This window comes from Leptodactylus fuscus, chromosome 5 (assembly GCF_031893055.1).
Source record: "Leptodactylus fuscus isolate aLepFus1 chromosome 5, aLepFus1.hap2, whole genome shotgun sequence".
In the NCBI taxonomy this organism is placed as follows: Eukaryota; Metazoa; Chordata; class Amphibia; order Anura; family Leptodactylidae; genus Leptodactylus; species Leptodactylus fuscus.
The window spans coordinates 216,269,472-216,289,858 of NC_134269.1; the positions used below are offsets into that span (position 1 = coordinate 216,269,472).

At 47.9% G+C, this 20,387-nt stretch overlaps 1 protein-coding gene across 1 annotated transcript in view; it reads right to left on the reverse strand.

Moving 5' to 3' along the window:
• Positions 1-20,387, reverse strand: part of ARAP3 (ArfGAP with RhoGAP domain, ankyrin repeat and PH domain 3) — a 50,921-nt gene that overhangs the window by 12,743 nt on the left and 17,791 nt on the right. Inside the window, exons 7-30 of the mRNA XM_075275422.1 lie at positions 19,884-20,004; positions 17,785-17,966; positions 16,258-16,364; positions 15,643-15,842; positions 15,339-15,424; positions 14,910-15,092; positions 14,581-14,731; positions 12,237-12,371; positions 10,937-11,090; positions 9,420-9,522; positions 9,138-9,336; positions 8,115-8,178; positions 7,683-7,846; positions 7,046-7,258; positions 6,496-6,601; positions 6,270-6,417; positions 6,111-6,179; positions 5,920-5,994; positions 5,396-5,510; positions 4,816-4,944; positions 4,581-4,714; positions 3,153-3,235; positions 2,604-2,639; positions 1,671-1,734 (exon numbers count right to left, since the gene is read on the reverse strand). Coding sequence (XP_075131523.1) covers positions 1,671-1,734; positions 2,604-2,639; positions 3,153-3,235; positions 4,581-4,714; positions 4,816-4,944; positions 5,396-5,510; positions 5,920-5,994; positions 6,111-6,179; positions 6,270-6,417; positions 6,496-6,601; positions 7,046-7,258; positions 7,683-7,846; positions 8,115-8,178; positions 9,138-9,336; positions 9,420-9,522; positions 10,937-11,090; positions 12,237-12,371; positions 14,581-14,731; positions 14,910-15,092; positions 15,339-15,424; positions 15,643-15,842; positions 16,258-16,364; positions 17,785-17,966; positions 19,884-20,004 — 3,021 coding nt within the window. The remainder of the gene's footprint in view (positions 1-1,670; positions 1,735-2,603; positions 2,640-3,152; positions 3,236-4,580; positions 4,715-4,815; positions 4,945-5,395; positions 5,511-5,919; positions 5,995-6,110; positions 6,180-6,269; positions 6,418-6,495; positions 6,602-7,045; positions 7,259-7,682; positions 7,847-8,114; positions 8,179-9,137; positions 9,337-9,419; positions 9,523-10,936; positions 11,091-12,236; positions 12,372-14,580; positions 14,732-14,909; positions 15,093-15,338; positions 15,425-15,642; positions 15,843-16,257; positions 16,365-17,784; positions 17,967-19,883; positions 20,005-20,387) is intronic.

The window sequence follows — 20,387 nt, forward strand, 5'->3', positions numbered from 1 at the left end:
GCATAATACTGTGTGCAGGAGCCACTATGGGGCATAATACTGTATGCAGGGGCCACTATGGGACATAATACTGTGTGCAGGGGCCACTATGGGATATAATACTGTGTGCAGGGGCCACTATGGGACATAATACTGTGTGCAGGGGCCACTATGGGGGATAATACTGTGTGCAGGGACCACTATGGGGTATAATACTGTGTGCAGGAGCCACTATGGGGTATAATACTGTGTGCAGGGGCCACTATGGGATATAATACTGTGTGCAGGGGCCACTATGGGACATAATACTGTGTGCAGGGGCCACTATGGGACATAATACTGTATGCAGGGGCCACTATGGGGCATAATACTGTGTGCAGGGGCCACTATGGGACATAATACTGTGAGCAGGGGCCACTATGGGACATAATACTGTGAGCAGGGGCCACTATGGGGGATAATACTGTGTGCAGGGGCCACTATGGGACATAATACTGTGTGCAGAGGCCACTATGGGACATAATACTGTGTGCAGGGGCCACTATGGGACATAATACTGTGTGCAGGGGCCACTATGGGGGATAATACTGTGTGCAGGGGCCACTATGGGACATAATACTGTGTGCAGAGGCCACTATGGGACATAATACTGTGTGCAGGGGCCACTATGGGACATAATACTGTGTGCAGGGGCCACTATGGGACATAATACTGTGTGCAGGGGCCACTATGGGGGATAATACTGTGTGCAGGGGCCACTATGGGACATAATACTGTGTGCAGAGGCCACTATGGGACATAATACTGTGTGCAGGGGCCACTATGGGACATAATACTGTGTGCAGGGGCCACTATGGGACATAATACTGTGTGCAGGGGCCACTATGGGACATAATACTGTGTGCAGGGGCCACTATGGGACATAATACTATGTGCAGGGGCCACTATGGGACATAATACTGTGTGCAGGGGCCACTATGGGGAATAATATTGTGTGCAGGGGCCACTATGGGGCATAATACTGCGTGCAGGGACCACTATGGGGGATAATACTGTGTGCAGGGGCCACTATGGGACATAATACTGTATGCAGGAGCCACTATGGGACATAATACTGTGTGCAGGGGCCACTATGGGGCATAATACTGTGTGCAGGGGCCACTATGGGACATAATACTGTGTACAGGGGCCACTATAGGGGATAATACTGTGTGCAGGGGCCACTATGGGGCATAATACTGTGTGCAGGGGCCACTATGGGGCATAATACTGTGTGCAGAGGCCATTATGGGGCATAATACTGTGTGCAGAGGCCATTATGGGGGATAATACTGTGTGCAGGGGCCACTATGGGACATGATACTGTGTGCAGGGACCACTATGGGACATAATACTGTGTGCAGGGACCACTATGGGGGATAATACTGTGTGCGGGGGCCACTATGGGGCATAATACTGTGTGCAGGGGCCACTATGGGACATAATACTGTGTGCAGGGGCCACTATGGGGGATAATACTGTGTGCGGGGGCCACTATGGGGGATAATACTGTGTGCAGGGGCCACTATGGGGCATAATGTCAAAAGTTCGCCACGGGGCCCCACTGTTCCTAGTTACACCACTGGGTGGGAACCTTTATATTAGCTGTTGCTTCCTTTATTTTCACTTCTGAGAACCCGCAGGATTATTACCTGAGCCTTGAGAATACTTGTGATCCAGTCCCACATCTCCGCTTGCGCTGCGCAACATAAACACCTGCAAAATGGAAACAGATAAGACTTACAGTGCTATCAAATACCGCCATCACTATGAGAAAATCAGGGTGCCGGCACCTATAGTGCTCAAGCTGTGTCTAACCAAACCCTGTCCACCTGCTCACAATGGTTGCACAATCTACAACATCCTGTGGCTATTGGTTTGGCAGGATTTCAGTTGCGTGTGGTTAGTCGCACCGCAGCTGCGATGTGCACCGTTACCCTTACCAGGGCACGTTCCTTCCTCAGCGAGCAACAGATTATACAGAAACTTAGGCACCAGAACTAGAACCTAAATCAATGTGTAAGGGGGCCAGGAATATCAGGGCGACCCCCTTACCCGGCCTAGCCAAGATCAGGGGCCGGGTCCCTGCGTGATGAAGTTCAGCGAAAGGTGACACTCACTTGTGCATCTCGTACTGAGGGAGTTTTCAGCACAGAAATAGTTAACAGCAGACACAGCAGTTGCTCAATTTACAGCAGTTTTGCAACGCTCAGCAACCTTCTAAGAGCGAGAGAGAAGCAGCGCCGTGGTTGCAGACAGTAGTCGTTCTGTTCACGCAGGTATCCCGCTGGGCTCACGTGACTCAAACTTATCCGACACCCCCCAGGTAAAGCCTGGGCTGCCCAATCGGAATGACAGGGACCCTTCACACTAGCGATGGCCGCAATGCAAGACTCAAAAGGTGCAGAAAAAACTTTCCTGCCCAATGTGATCACACGGTGTCAGGCCATAGGGGGCAAAGGCAGGACCTGGAGCGGCACGAAAATGACACCACCGGCTGCACAAGCCATAGCACTGAGCGCCAATATCAGATACAGACACATGAGGTTCGGACTAGTCACTGCAATACATCGTATAATACTCACAACTGCTGCTTATCCATGTAGATCGTAAAGCCCCACCTAGTGGACAAATGTAAGAATTGCAGTTAGTACGTGTCACTAGTAAGAGTAACCTCAGGTTTTTCAACTTTATTCTGAGCCTTAGGGCAGGTTAATACGGTAGAATTTTTGCAGGAGAATCTCATTCGTTTCAATAGAGGTCGGACATTTCTATTTGCCTGATCTCCGAGTGGGTTCTGCCCAAACGCGGGGTTCTCACTAGCGCTTGATTTCCATTGGGGGATTCCGTCCCTGAATCCGCTTGAAAAATGTGGAGAGAAAAGTCCTGCGAGAAGAACTTTTCTCACCACATTTTTTGGCTGGAAACCCAGTGGACCCAATGATAGTCTATGGGGTCTGCGGGTTTGTGCAGGTCCCCAAAGAACGGAGCGCAGGAGAGAACCTGGAGCAAGATTGTAGTTACCCTACAAGCAGAGATGGGGTCTGGAAGCCATTTTGGTGTGGACTTCCTTAAACATAAGACAACTGACCGGTCCGCTATAAACGTAGACTCTAAATAAAGGAAACTCTTACGGGGTCGGAGGTTTCAGCTTTTTCCGAATTCCCATATAAATTTTGGCGTTTTCAAGTGACCATTCTCTCTCTGGTTTGGCGCTCTGTAAGATAAAGGAAGGAAATGTCAGAATAATCTTGGTGCATACGCGGATACATGTGTGGAGTCATGAGCGGAGACATGAGCGGATACATGAGCGGAGTCATAAGCGGAGACATGTGCAGATACATGAGAGGATACATGCGCGGATACATGAGCAGATACATGAGCGGAGACATGTGCACATACATGTGCAGATACATGAGCGGAGACGTGCAAGATACATGAGCGGATACATGTGCAGATACATGAGCGGATACATGAGCGGAGACATGTGCAGATACATGAGTGGATACATGTGCAGATACATGAGCGGAGACGTGCAGATACATGAGCGGATACATGTGCAGATACATGAGCGGAGACGTGCAGATACATGAGCGGATACATGAGCGGATACATGTGCAGATACATGTGCGGATACATGAGCGGAGACATGAGCGGATACATGAGCGGATACATGCGCAGCTACATGAGTGGATACATGTGCAGATACATGAGCGGATACATGAGCGGATACATGAGCGGATACATGAGTGGATACATGAGCGGATACATGAGCGGATACATGAGCGGATACATGAGCAGATACATGAGCAGATACATGAGCAGATACATGAGCAGATACATGTGCGGAAACACACGCTGATACATGTGCGGATACATGAGCGGATACATGAGCAGATACATGAGCAGATACATGAGCAGATACATGAGCAGATACATGAGCGGATACATGAGCGGATACATGAGCAGATACATGAGCAGATACATGAGCAGATACATGAGCGGATACATGAGCGGATACATGTGCGGATACATGAGCGGATACATGAGCGGATACATGAGCGGATATATGAGCGGATACATGAGCAGATACATGAGCAGATACATGAGCAGATACATGTGCGGATACATGAGCGGAAACACACGCTGATACATGTGCGGATACATGAGCGGATACATGAGCGGATACATGAGCAGATACATGAGCAGATACATGAGCAGATACATGAGCGGATACATGAGCGGATACATGAGCGGAAACATGTGTGGATACATGTGCAGATACATGGGAGCTATTCTATTCTCTGAACCCTGGATTTTCAGTAATGGATAGATTGCCTTTGCCTCTGTGTATTGGACCCATTCCTGGGTTTGGCCAACCACATACTGACCATGTGAACGTGGCCTTAGACTGTCCATCCACTGTGCAGTATTTTGCTGAGCTTGCACTTTCTATCTGAAGCATCAGAAAGTACAGATGACAGTGATGCGGCGGAGCAGCGCCATGTGCAGGCGGTAATAGTACTGTATAAAGCGCCAGTGACCTGTAGATGACTCCTTACCTTCTTCTCCTTAAGGAGCAGCAGCTTCCGATCCCTGATCACAAAGTATCTGTCTTGGAACTTGCTGCCCAGGAGCTTCGGCGATTCCTCTCTGCACTTCAGGAGGCCACATTTCGGGGTCTCTCTTTTTGCACCTGATAAGAAATAATCACAATATTATTTTTTTGCAATGAGATTAATACAGAGCTAAGGCCTCATCCATATGAACGCGTGTGCAGGCCGAGGCTCTGTTTACCTGTAAATAGACAACTTCCTTCCCCAAAGGAGATCTTCTTCACCAGCAGAAAGGCCGAACTGGGCTCAGCCAACTTGCACCACTGTAGGGCTTGCTCTAGGACTCTCTCCTTGGGGTGTAAGGGTCTCTCTATATAAAGGAAGGAGGTAAATCAGTGCAAATACATCAATGTAATCCCAAAGCTATCATTGCCTATATAAGAGTAGGCCTCGCTATACTGAGAGGATGTCTGTTGTCTGTATTTAGGATGTCGCTGCCGCTTTAGGTGTAACAGGGCCCCCTCCATGTCAGGGGACAGCAGGGTCGGGTATGTCTTAACACATCATACTTTTGTACTGGCATTGAGAGAAGTGTGTGGGGGAATTGGCAAAGATGGCTGTCAATCAAAGGAGGGGTCTTTTATGTACGGCCAGATAACTTGTACCTTGTGGGCTCCAATGCAAAATCTGTAATAGACCCCCATCTATATGTGTCTATTACAACATTGTTGTTCTTTTACGTGACCCCTTCAGACTCCATGGCTGGGTGTGATGGCCGCCCCCGGTGTGGTCGAGGCTGCACCCTTCATTTCAACACTCACCCAGTTCGCCATTTTCAAAGACTTCAAAGGTCAACCAGATGTCGGTGCTGGCCGGAATATTTCGCATATCCAGGACCTGATTGGTGAGCTCTTCCGCCGTCATGATTGGAGAAACCTAACGGGGAACGACCCTTTAATAATGTGACCCATAGAAAACGTACGCCCTGCCCTCTGGCCCCACAGAGACACGGTGGTGATCTTGTGGTCAGCTCTCGCCGACAGTTTTGTCCAGGACTATGATATTGAGCTCCTCTTCTTCTTCTCAAGAAGTGACCTCACACCTGTAGACCACACCGCCATGCTGCAGTCATCTGAAGGAGCATGTGCCGCGGCATGGCCATGTGACCAAAGGAAGTGACCTCACATCTGTTGACCACACAGCCATGCTGCAGTCATCCGAAGGCGATTAGGCCGCGGCATGGCCATGTGACAAAGGAAGTGACGTCACTTCTTGAGAAGAGGAAGAGGAGCTCGATATCAAGGTCCTGGACCACCCCTTTAAGAGGCCTACACATCTCACTGACCTTTAAGGTGACACAACAATCTTGCTCCTTCCTTTCCAAGTAAACCTCTATGATGAGATCTCCGGCTTGTGACAACTGTGGAGGGAAGAGAAGACAGAAGCTGAACTTTGCGTCTTGTTGTGTTATTAGACGAGCGCTTTTCTTTACACGAGACGTCAGCTATGGCCGCCCCCTGCTCCGCCGCTCATTACCTGGACGTCTTTCCAGGTCGTGATCAGGCTGTTCTCTAAATCCATCTGCGTCACTTGTTCTTCATCAATCTGGAAGAGAAAGAAAAGATGTCTACCTCCGTCCATACTCCCGGTCTCAGGTTCTAGATAAAACGTCCATTAAAGGAGAAGGCCGCTTACGAAGAAGACGCTGGCGTAGTTGTCAATCAGATCCTCCATGATCTTCACCTCGTGTTCTCCCTTTCCCTCGGTCTGGAATAAACTGGGGGCAAATAACAGGGCCAGGTTCTTGGTGCACATCTGGTTCAGGCCGGCACATTTCTGGACCCTGGGAAAGCCAAAAAAATAAGTGAATATGGGGAGAGGTACAGAATGGGGCGCGGAGGATCTTCGTCAGGGTCATTACCGGTAGAGGTGGCCGATCAGAGCCGCCAGGGTAGCCCGGTTGACTTTTGGAAGGATATTTATTAACTCCTGGTATTTCTCCAGTCTTTTGGACTTCTCGGAAAATTCTGAAAAATAAGAGAAAAAGTGAATACTCGGTAACGGTAACACCGAAAATATAGACGGCAGCTACCATAGGCACGGTCCCTCTGCCTCCTATTAGATGTATACGACACTACATGTATAGCTTATCCAGGGAGGAGGCAGAGCAACTCGGAGGAATTCTACTGACTTTTACTGCCTATCAGTGAGTGCTGTGTGCAGAATCTCCAGTGTATTTCTAACCTCAAACATCTTCTTTTTCCTGCTTTGTAAGAGCTGCCAAGCAGAAGGCAGGGGAGGCCTATATAGACTAAGACTATACATCATACCTTTACTAAGTGGCCGCTATAGACATCACATTGAGAATAGTTGCTGACTGTTGTATTGATCTCCTGGCCACAACCATCGGTATTAGGATAACGGTACCGGACGCAACGCTCTTACATCCCACCAACCACGCAGTACATTACCTGCGGCCTCTTTCCACTGCGAGTGAAGTTCTGTTGTAAAAATGGGATCGTCCAACTCCCTGAAGAACCTCTTCAGCACATCAGTCACATCTTCGATGAAGTTATCACTGATGCGTAATTTAACATTTCGGGCATCTTTGCGGAACTCGTCCATCAGGAGCTTTATCCGAGACTTGGCGCCATTTTTACGGTAAATTCCCTCATGGCAGAGACCTGGGAAGAGGTTCAAGGGGTTGGCCAGGATTATGTTAGTTATGATCTATCCTTAGGATAGGCCATAGATATCAGATCGGTGGAGGCCGACAACTGACCCTGGAAGGATCGTCTGGATCTGATGCTCCTACTATACAGTGTGCAGAACGAAGCAGTTGGCCAGGCGGCGGTGCCATTGGAATCAATGGGAACAGAGTTGTAGTTATGTGTACGAAACTGACCCCTGTGTATAGTATAGGTAGACCCAAACTGCTAACACGTGCTGCCGGCCGGCAACCCATATGATATTTATGGCCCCTTACAACTTGCCATAGGGGGCTCCATGGCTCTACGTCTATATTTGTGGCATCTGAAGACGTCCAATGAAAAAGACCTATAAAGTTATTCTTATACGCCATATAAACGTAACGCATAGACGGCTCACCATACTGAGTCAGGAAGGCAATGCAGCTGTCTACAATAATGGGGATGTCATTCCTACTGAGCTGCTGATCACGTAACATGTTTCCTCCGCTGCACGCGGCCGCCTGGATATCGCTGCTCCACGCTAAGAAGTCCGCACGTGTAAATCCTTGCAGGTACAACGTCCTTGGGAGAGGAAGAAAAAACACAATGTGGGAGAGAAACTTATTCCAAAGGGAATGGAAGCCGCTTATGGGGATTGTATATGGCTAAAGGTTTCCCATGTATAAGTTTGTCGACCATTAAAAATATAGGAAAACCCCTTTAAGGTATTATAAAGTATTGGATGTACGCAATCACAGCTGTGACCTCCATCTGTAATTCTGAACTTTGGCCACTAGGTGGCAGATATTTCCTCTATAGCGTCGTGTTCACACTGTAAAGCAGAACTTACCTTCCTTTTTCTACAAGAATTAAGACGTCTTTTTTTTCGGAATTTTCCGTCACGGGCGCTACGGCTGTAATAGGGGGAAAAAAAGGAAAGATACGGCCATCATTTTATTTCTAGAGTAGTAGGAAAAGCATCAAATCAAGGGTTGAGCGATCGGGATTGGAAAAGATCGGATCCCGATCGGCGATCGAGCAAATTTCACGATTGGCTGGAAAATGATCGGAAATCGGATTTTGAAATCTCAAGATCGGCTCAACCCTAAGAGTGACTTTTTCCATAGAGAAGCATTGACTAGGGTTGAACGATCGGGATAGGAAAAGATCGGATCCGATCGGCGATTGAGCAAATTTCACGATTGCAATCGGCTGGAAATCGGATTTTAAAATCGATCCTGAAATCTCAAGATCGGCTCAACCCTAATCACATCTTTGTACATTGGCGTCACTTCGCCATTACTCAAAGCCAAACGTGTATTCCAATATGGCGTCTAAAGGTGGCCATACACATAAGAGTTTAGTTGGCTGTTTAGGCCAATTTCGGCCAATGGTCAGTTATAATAATACAATGACCAACCATTGGGTTGTATTGACCGATTCCTATTTTTTTTTTTTATGTAGTTTGTGAGCCCCACATAGAGCTCACAATGTACATTTTTACCTATCAGTATGTCTTTATTTTGGAGTATGGGATGGAAATCCATGCAGACACGGGGAGAACATACAAACTCCTTGCAGATGGTTTTATGCCCTTAGTGGGATTTGAACACCAGAACTCCAGTGCTGCAAGGCTGCAGTGCTAACCTCTGAGCCACCGTGTGGCCCCCACCGATTCCTATTTTGCCCCGACTCAATACATTTTTCTACACTGCCCCCAATTGGGTGGTCTCCTTGTTTATGTGGATGGTGGGTTCATAGGAGCGGCCAATCGTTGTCTGATGTGTATGGACAGCCTACGGTCTCATCTACATGACGCTAATAACCACATCTAATGGCGCTTCAGTCTATGTCTGACGGCTCGGCCTCTTACTGAGCTCCTGGAGGCGACGCAGGTTGATGCTGTCTTCTGCTGCTCCTTGCTCCTCGGGGCAGAGGAAAAGATGCCATTTCTGCAATAGGAAAAATCCTTCCATCCACTGGTCGGGGTTCAGCATGGCCTTATAACGCAGCCTGCCCACACGCTGGAACTCGTAGCCCAACAGGCAGTGACAGCTGATGGGGGTGAACCACTGCATGGACAGGAGAACATGGTCGGTCAGGGGCTCAGAGTCGTCCATGAACGGCAGCGGTAATGGTGAAATGGCTCGCTCACCTTCCCTATAGCGGTGCTCCAGGTCTGGAGGGTTTCCGCAGCGTCGGTCCCAAACTGGTGAACTTTCTCCGATGTGAGAAAAATCTCAAAAGTGAAGCGGAATCTAAAACACAAAAGGAGAATCTATGAGACATATTGGAGAGTGAGATCCACTTACCCCGGACATCCCTACTCTCTACCATAGCTTGTAATGTTAAAGGAGTATTCCGGGGACTGTCTGACTTACCTGTCCCGGTGCACCTGGGAATTCTGGCTAAGTGGTGAACCCCGCTCATGCAATCCGAATATATTACAATTACCTGAGGAGGTGGTGGAGTAGCTTTGGAGGCAGAGTGACCCCAGATTCGGATCACATGATCGAGGGGTCGTGACTTGCCCGGAATTCCCAGGTCCATTGGCAGGAATAACCGGTGGAAAGAGAACTAAATCAACTCCCCTCTTAATGAGTTGTTACCCTGAACCATCAATGTGACCTGTCAAATATTCTAGAGCAGGGGTCAGCAACCTGTTGTACAACTACAACTCCCAGCATGCATCCTTGCTCTGCTGTTCAAGGAACACTCATGGAAGTGAATGGAGCATGCTGGGAGTTGTAGTTTTGCAGCAGACGGAGTGCCGAAGGTTCCTGACCCCTGATCTAGATTATACAGAGTTTGTTATTTTTAAGCTTCTGCAGGGGTTAACACATGTAATTAAACGCCCCTTTAAGACTAGAGGAAGAAATGCCAAATTAAAGGGATTCTCTCCAGTCTCATGATTGGTGGGGTTGGACCCCCAGTGGAGAGGTGAGCGTTGATTATGGGTCAACCCCTTTAAGTGTATCTACATGATATCTACTGACAATGCTGGCACTTCCGACTGTGTCTTAAAGGTCTGTATTTAGAATACCCTCTTAAAGGGAGTGTCACAACAACCCAGCCCTGAAGATAGATAGGTTAGGGTCACCTCAATTAAATGTGATTTTTCCCCTTGCCTTTGTCGTCAAACTATCACCATTTTGGTCAATCAAATGAGCTCTTTGGAGCGATGAGGGCGTTGCTGTTGCTCCAAAGAGTTATACAGCAACGCCCTCATTGCTCCTAACAGGTAATTCGTGCATTGACAAATATAGCAATATTTCGGCAATGGAGGCAGCCATTCACAAGGGTAGAACTCAGTTTGATATAGGTACGGGGCTCGGATAATAGGCTGAACGGTTCCCTTTAAGGGAGGGTTCACACGGAGTAACGTGCCGCGTGATGTGACATGTCTACGCCGCGTGAGCTTTTGCGGGCCATATACGCTCCCATTGATTTCAATGGGAGCGTGGATCGTATACGCGGCGCTATTTTGCGGTCGCAAAATCACGGCCGCAAAATAGCGCCGCGTATACGGCCCGCAAAAGCTCACGCGGTGTAGACGTGCCACATCACGCGGCACTTTACTCCGTGTGAACCCTCCCTAAGGCAGCCTCCTAATCCGATAAGGTTGGTTCACCCATCTTTTCCACTTCTACATGTGACCATCTGGGTTGTTACCTTTCCACGGGTGCGGGGCTCTGTAACGTGTCCACCTTATTAACCCCCAGACAGACAACTTCGGGTGGATCAATCCTTCCGATTTGTTCCGAGCTTTTGTCGTTTTCGTAGAATAGGAGGGATCGCTCCAGGACGCACCACTGCTTGTGAAATTCTAAGTGCGAAAAAAATATACGTATCGTCAATACCTCGATGACTAAAATCTTTATGGTTTATAATGAGCGTGAGCGGTGAAGTGTAAAGTGCAGAACTCCAAGGAGATAGCAGCTAGGAGGCCGCAGGGCCCGGGTGCCGGCCTCAGTAGTGTAGGCCGTAAAGCCTGAGATGGCAGTGTCCACGATGTTTGACGACGAAATATATCTACGGATAGATGAGGGCGGTATCAGGAGGCGTCCGGTGTCCTTACACCACCACGTGCCAGGACACAAAAAAGACTGGGGCGGATTTATTAAAATGGACCGAAAGCAAAACGGCCTTTGTTGTCCAATTCAACCGATTTCTTTTCATACTCTGTGCCTTAAAAATGAAAGCCACGTTATGATTGGTTGCTGTGGGCAACTAAGACGATTTTGCTTTTAGACCGTTCTGGCTCCACGGGATGAAACGCGTGTCGGATGGCGTTATTCTGAGTGGTCGCTATACATTACGATCTTTTCCCTTGTACGCTTTGTGTCGGCACCGTTGCGATTCCTTCCCTTAGGGGGGTTTAAGGGATTTCTATTCATGTATAGGAGTGCGGATTATTTACGGGTATATCACATCAATGCCAGGCTATGGGTCAGTGTATATGAACAATAGTCAATTTTATCTGTGTGTCGTCCTGTTTTTTTCACAGACCCAAAGATATAGCGAGTATAGGAAAGGGAAAAATTGGGGAAAAAAAAAATCGGATGAACCACGTACAACACAGCACTCGCAAATAAGCAGGGTGAGTGGGGTGCGGTCCGTGGATATAACAGGTTATAGGCAAAATGCCAAACCGATTCGCCGCCGCTCTCGTTCCACTTCAATTCTACTTCCTGGTCCGTCTTGGCGCACAGGAAGTGACCGATCAGCCGATCACTCTGGTGACCCAGCTTTGCCACGTGACTGAGTGGTACAATGAGGCACACTAGTGGCAGGCTCTCTGTCATTCGGGTCCGCCGAGGGACTCGAACAATAGTAAGATGGGCCACTGAAACAACACCGCCGGGTGTCCATACTGAAAGTCCTCCTTTATATCAGACACCGGTCAGTTGTTCCTCCTGTCATTATTTTCCATCTCTTAAACCAATTATAGAAAACCCGCCGTGTCCTTTACCGTCTTTCATCTTCTTCAACGTGAACGTCTTGCTGACCACGGCGGCTTTGTTCAAGTACCCAGAATGCACCACGGGCTGCATGATCTCGTCATAGACTCTCGCCTGATTGTCGTCGTCCGGCAGCATTCCCTCCGCTATAGAAATACAACACGAAATAAAATGCAATCATGCGGCAAATACTATTGGTAATAAATAAGATAACGTCAATTCTACGAATATTAGTGTGTGGTGTAGGAGAGGACGAGGGGATTTTATATCATTCAGTTATTATATACCTGGAGTGATAGCGCCAGGGGCGTAGCTATAGGGCGTGCGGGCTCCAGGCATGGAGGGGCCCTATAACACATGATATCTCATGGCACGGGGTATACAGGGGTCCCATTATGGATTCTGCATTGGAAGTCCTAACACAGAGCACCAAAACGACACCAGGGGGCGCCATAACTGCAGCAATTCTTTGACTATGCAAGAGACATCAGGCCCTCTATTACAAGGCTCCGGGTTACAACATTTGTCAAAAAAGTCGTGCGACAAAATAAGTCAATTATTCTATGGTGCAATCTGATAATTGCACAAATATCCAACCCTGCACGACTGTATATTACACGCGACCAAGCTCCCCTAGCAATTGCGTCGCTCGACACTGAGTCGTGCAGGACTACAATTGCAATCTTTACAATCCTTGTGCAGAAAATTGAGGCAGAATTCGAAATCTTTCTAGATCATTCCTGGAATATATAGACACCATGAAAGCAGCCAGCATCTTCGGAGGGAGTAAACCTAAACCACAGGAGTTTTTATTCTATGAATTATTCATATTATACATGCAGTGTTTTGTAGATTTAGCTTTTATTCTATAACACTGAATGTAAGACACCCCGGCTATTGTCTCCGCATCTCTCAGGATAATAAGGGATATGAGTCACTTTCTATGAATCAGATGTAAAGGATTTATTGCAGTCACTATTACGGAGAATTCGGGGAGGGGGTCACATGCCCTAGGACAGCCCCCTGTCGGCAGCACGTAACACTATGACAATGAGCCCTTGTTTCAGGAGGAATCGTATAAAGGAATATTTAGATGTAGCCTTGATTTCCCTTGTATGGGCATGAACTCCTAGGAGCCTGGCACTATGCTACAGATTTCTCAGCATTGCATGTTCTAGTCGTCTCACATCCCCCTGCGGTGTCTGCCGGATATATTATATAGTATTCATGTCCTTGGCATTGTGTTGTCCACCGCCGCTGTCCTTTTGTCTTGCAACGTTCTTTCTAAGGCCAGGTTCACACGGAGTATTTTGGTTCGGAATGTGGAACGTAGATGCCGCGGGAGCTTTTGCGGGCCGTATACGCTCCCATTGTTTTTAATGGGAGCCAGTACCGTATATGCGGCGCTATTTTGCGGCCGGCACAAAATCACGGGCGCAAAATAGCGCCGCGTATACGGTACCGGCTCCCATTGAAAACAATGGGAGCGTAGACGGCCCACAAAACCTCCCGCAGCGTCTACATTCCACATTACGAACCAAAATACTCAGTGTGAACCCGGACTAAGACCATGCTGAGGACTTCCAGCGTCCAGGCACCAGAGTGAGACCAAAGCGGTAGCGAGCAGGGACAGGTGAGTATGATTTATTTTTTTACTTTACACCTTCCCTGGCCTCCAATTAATTTGGTACTCATTCCGAACACCATAGTCCGATTTATTAAGACTGGCATATAGTATGCCAGTCTTAGTGAACAGTTGTTTTGCACTGAAATGCACCAAAGTTATCAAGAAACTGAAAGCTACTTTTACTAGCGGCTGGCATAGATTATGGTAGCTTTCAGCTATTAAGCTAAGGGCTGAGTACAGCCCCACTTTTAAGAAAAAGGTGACATTTTATGGTGGTGTACCAAACATTGCTATGTTTGACATGCCTTGTCACCACTAGGGGGAGCTCAGTGCAAAGGAATGAATACAATTACCATTGAAAGCTGTAAAAATGTCCTTACATTGGGCTACCCCTAGTGGCGGCCATAGGAAAGTGCAATGAACCTATGTCAGGAACCAGATGATCAGGGACAGACCCCCTTTCCCCAGGGGTCCCATAGCAGCTGCATGGTAAGTACACATCGGTGTGCAAGCCTGGCTACCTGGCTACTGACAGTAAGTATGGTGACCATACTAGGTAAGTGCTAGCTATGCAATTCCCCAATGTGTGGTCCTACACGTTTGCAGAAGGGGAAGCCTCCTGAAACTTCACATGGTACTGTAAATAGAGATACTAGCTCGTGCTGACATCACCGTCCTATTTTACAGAAGGTTCACAGGAAGTGAGAGTCGGCCGCTGAGGTCATTACCATTTATGCTGTGGGTGCTCGCTCTCCAGTTCTCAGACGACTGCAGGGAGAGGGCGGAGCCATCGAGGGGATCCGCCACCGATTCCGCATCGGAGAAGAACTGCATCACCGTCTTTAGTAAGTTCGGTCCGGAAACAGCAGTGCAGAGCGCCTGGAAGACATGACAAGCTATAGAAGGATGTGGACCCCGATCCCTAAGTCTAGTGACATCACAGAACTACTGCAGTCTTTAGGCAGCTTGGTGTAGCGGTAAACAAACCATCATGGACCATCCCGAAACTCAATCTGAGGTTTCTTACACTCAGCTGTACTATATATACAATATATACCTTGAGTATCTCCTCCTGAGTGCCGTAATGAGGGTGAGGACTTCTGAACTTGCCATCGCGGTACTTATGGGCTATGAAGTCTCGTCTATGTTCTATACAGTCATCGGGATGAAGGACCTCGGACGGCGGGACGCGCGCTGCCCAGAACCGGTTGGCTCGATCATTCCCCAGGATAATAAACAGCTGTAAGTGTCATTAAACATCTTCAATTATAAAGATGGAACGTCAAGACTGTCCAGTCTGAGTTTGCACCGTTTAACCGTAAGGCTAAGGGCGGATTCACACCAGCTTTAGCCGATCCGGCGGGTTTCCATCTTCTGACAGGGGACGGAAACCCGGCGGTCAGTTTTCAAACCCATTCACTACTTACTACAACCCGCTCCTTACTACTTGCACTTCTCCCACTCTCTAAGCAGAGACGTTTCGCACCTGCACGATCTCGTTGCTCCAGATGCTGGTGTCTAGTTTCAGACTCTGCACTTTGGAGATGTTTGTGCCCAGACTTCTGTGCTGACCTGAAGAACAAACACAAGACGTGAGACTTGAAAGAAGAGTCTACAGCTGGAGCGATCAGACAAGTCTGGCTATGACTAAGACTCGGCGGGGGAGAAATTCCAGAACACTCAAACGGCGCTATTAATATTACATATATATATACCGTATACACACTGTATATATTTATATGGGTTTGTAGAATTACAATGTACGCTACCTGGCCCCGGCTTGCACTGACCTGCACACTGCTTGCATATGACAACACACAGGTTTATGGAGGCCCAGTCGGGGTTGCAAGCTTTGCAGTCCGCACAGTTCTTGTTGGTTTTGTTGGACCAAATCTTCTCGGCCACCTCATAATCCGAGAGAGACTCAGATATACATTCGAGCAGGGCTTCCATCCACTCCTTCTTCTCCCGCTCGGATTCTGCTGTGAAGCTGGAAACAAAGGAAAACCGTATACGCTCACACACGCATATACATACATACGTATAGATTAAAGGGGTTGTCACAGATCAGAAATTTCGAATGCAACCTTTAGGGAAGTTGGAAAAGATCAAAATGCACTGATACTTACCTGCCCCCTCCCCTCTGATCCTGTGCGGCCGTCACCTCCGCTGCTTTGTTTGTATACAGTATACAGAGCTGTAAGGGTGACGTCATATCGACCAGACCGATGCAGCAGAGTATAAATGCATTTTTACTTTCTACACCTTCCCTACTGGTTGCATTCAAGACTGTGCATCCATGATGGACTCCGACTACGACTCTGAAGGCTGTCGGTGCATGCTGGGAGTTGTAGTCTCACCACAGCCGGCGAACACTGGGTCAGACAAGTGACAACCAACATTACCTGAAAGTTTTGTGCGGCGTGATCAACTCAAAGGTCTTGTTGCGCCCGTCTCGGATGGTGGAGCCGTGCATTTCGATCACAAACATTCCTATGCCCATTTTGAAAAACTACAAGAAAAACATCATAAACGTTACTATAAATATTACTTCCAGATGTAGCGGAGGACCTTTATAGAGGACCTTGCATGTCCTCTGACGCTGGCGGTATTATATACTTCTAGTAAGCTTTCTTGGTCTGTGTCCTGGTTCCGGGGATATCACTGATGTTAGTTTTGGCACCGATATCCCTCCACTGTCAGAAGTGTAGGGCCTTACAGTCTAGTGTCACCACTGCTCTGTGAGGAACGCCCCCCCCCCCCAATAATACTCTTCCCTAGCCTTGTACTGTCAGGGTGTCATATCCCTCCACTGTCAGAAACACAGGCCTTATAGTCTAGTGTCGCCACTACGTTGTGAGGAATGCCCCCCGAACAATACTCTTCCCAAGCCTTGTACTGTCAGGGGGGCGTTCCTAAAAGGCCAGCAGTGACGCTAGACTGTAAGGCCCGCCCTTCTGACAGTGGAGGGATATCAGAGCCAAAAGTAACTGCACCAATATCCCTCCACTGTCAGAAGGGCAGGCCTTACAGTCTAGTGTCACCATTGCGCTGTGAGGAACGCCCCCTCCCCCTTCCAAATAATACTCTTCCCAAGCCTTGTACTGTTACGGTGGGCATTCTTAAAAGCCCAGCAGTGATGCTAGACTGTAAGGCCTGCTCTTCTGACTGTGGAGGGATATCGGTGCCAAAACTACCTGCACCAATATCCTTCCACTTTCAGAAGGGCGAGCTTTACAGTCTAGTGTCGCCACTGCGCTGTGAGGAACTCCCCCAGAACAATACTCTTCCCAAGCCTTGTACTGTCAGGGGGTGTTCCTAAAAGCCCAGCAGTGACGCTAGACTGTAAGACCCGCCCTTCAGACAGTGGAGGGATATCGGCGCCAAAACTACCTGCACCAATATCCCTCCACTTTCAGAAGGGCGAGCTTTACAGTCTAGTGTCGCCAACCGTGCTGTGAGGAATGCACCCCTCCCCCGATTAATACTCTTCCCAAGCCATATACTATCAGGAGGGCGTTCCTAAAAGCCCAGCAGTGACACTAGACTGTAAGGCCCGCCCTTCTGACAGTGAAGGGATATCGGTGCCAAAACTAACTGCACCCATATCTCTGGCAACAGAGCACATACCGGCAATGCTGAGAAGGTGCTGAATTCAGTGCACTGTCAGCCTTATAGCATTATATAATACCGCCCATGTCATGAAAGGTGGGCACTTTATTCCGCCATGATTTTTACGTACAGTGAGCGCCAATTTTTTTTTACATTAAAGTCAAAGGGAGGGGGCTCCATCTGTGTCTGTGAATGTCTGTTGCTCTCATCCTATGACGGGTGACAGCAAAGGACTGTAATAACAGTAGTGTGAACATACCCTAAGAGAATGAAATATCTTGAAGACACCTTCCAGGGTCTGACATCTTGTCTTCTCTTACCTGTTCATTTTTATGGAGCCATAACTCATCCGCGGTGAGGACGGCAAAAACTTTTGACTTATAGCCTTTCAGCTCTAGGTAGCCCGCCCTGGAGAAGATACCGGTGGAGCGAGGGTGTTGGTTTAGCATACGCTGTTCTTTCACCCGGTTCTGTATGGTTGAGCACCATTCACTCCTCTGTGCTGTGGGGATAGGAAATGTATGAAGGTGAAATACATGGAGTATACAGGAGACGGGTAACATATTAATAATATCCATCTCAGCAAACTGTCCTTGGAAAACCAGAAACGTCCCAATAAACACAAAGGGGCAGGAACGGAGCCCCGGCATCCTGGCCAACGCGTTTCCTATTATGTATCCCATCCAAAATAAGCCTTAAAGATTTAAAGGAACCCCCCCAAATAAACAGAGGGCACTACATAATAGCTGGCCATGACAATATACTGTCACCTGCTGCATTCGGGGGGGAAGCTACTCTTCCTATAAAATCCAGAGACATCCTGCACCATGGAACAGGAAATCCTATGGAGGAGCTATTAAAGATCAGGAAGCAGGAAGCAACCGAGGAGCCCTGGAAGATCTCACAAGACATCGGCCGCATCCTCCCTGAGGACGTGCACAAGTCTGCGGCTATTTGTATCCTGGTATAAGTTGTATCTGATATTCTTTTTATAATGCGGCGACTATGGAGTTCGCAGACGCTAATGCATAGGTAAAGGAAAGGATCGGTCATTGCAAAAAAAAAAAAAACGCTGCGGAAAAGTCCACAGCAGGAACGAAATACGTTTTTTATCCCAGAGTTTACCTCTGCAGACATTCTGCTTGCATCATACCTATACACCACTGTTTCCATAGGTATAATTGACACGCTACCATTTGCAAAAACACGTGTTTTAGAAATCGCAGGGTTTCCGTTGTGCGTATTTTTCTGCAATGCGTGGATGGGATCAGCTGGAATCCGATCCACTTTGCAGGTTGTGTAAAACGTTGCATTTTAAATGCTGCATTTTTGCAGGGTGGGGCCCCGGCCTAAAACAGGATATTAAAGACTGATCAGTTGGGGTGCAGGGTGTCGGACCTCCACCATTTGCTAATCAGAGCAGCCTCCAGAGTACTGAAGACCGATCAGTGGGGGTGCAGGGTGTCGGACCTCCACCATTTGGCTAATCAGAGCAGCCTCCAGAGTATTGAAGACTGATCAGTGATTGTGCAGGGTGTCGGACCCCCACCATTTGGCTATTCAGAGCAGCCTCCAGAGTACTGAAGACCTATCAGTGGGGGTGCAGGGTGTCGGACCCCCACCATTTGGCTAATCAGAGCAGCCTCCATGGTATTGAAGACCGATCAGTGGGGGTGAAGGGTGTCGGACCCCCACCATTTGGCTATTCAGTGCAGCCTCCAGTGTCATAACTCCATAGCAGTGAATGGAAGCTGAGCGGCAGTAGACACCACATCAGTATCATAAAACTGGACATCCCCTTTAAAAATCCTTTGAGGGTACATGCACATGATCAGGATTACATGCAGATATTCCTGCACAGACTTCACAGCAGGAAATAATACCCTAACCCATTATCACAGTCTTCAAAAACTGCACATGTACTGCCATAGGGTGCAGATTTTCTGTGCACATTTGCATGCATGTACAGAACAGGTGGATTTCGGTGCAGACTTTCCATATGTAAATCCTGATCACATGCACTACTTTTGGAAAATTGGGTTAAAGAAATTGCAGCGGTTAAAAGTCAATTCCATTCATCTGAATGGAACGTGCAGAAATACAGAAATTTTTGCAATAAAATCTGCCACGTGTGAACGCAACTTATGGCTAATTCTCACAATGATATCTCATGTTGGCCAGCCTTAGATCTGCGGATAGTCAAGTTCAAGGGGCCAAAGAGAAAGCTCTACACCTATATTCCCTAGATCCAGTTTTCGTGGGTCCCTCATACATTTCACTGTAGTCAGGGCTCCATGAGAACAGATACAAACCAAGTGTGCATGTGTACGGGGAAGTAGGGCGGAATAGCTATTGGCATTCATGTGGCAGCCATTTAGGTGTAGTCATTCTTACGGTACGCCGTCTGCTCTATACGCACCTTCACTTTCAGCACGGAAGACGAAAATCCTGTGTTTTGTGACTACTTCAAACTTGTTCTCCTTGGTGGAGCGAGCCATTTCTATAGAGGTCAGGGGGATGACGCCTTTAGAATAGATGTCCTGGAAAGAGACAAGAGGGTACAAGATGTCTACAGTGACTGCTACTCCTAGGTGCTGCGTACTGTTACCCAGCTGCAGGTTTGTTACATTGTATCCTACATACGGCTTTAATTGTTATAAAGTGGCAGGAAAGGTTATTCAATGCTCAGAGATCGCAACGATTGTTGTCAAAGGAAGTGGGCGGGGAGCAAAAGATAAACCTATGAAACTGCGGGATCTTATGGCGGTCATGTTCCAACTTCTCCGAGGTCACGATTGTTAAGTGTCTTTCTAAGAATTATTTTGGGGTGCAGCCTTACACCAAACTGGACAATATCACTACCAAAGTAGGACTGGTGGAAATGTGTCAGTACAATACAAATCCATACTAGGGCACCTATAGA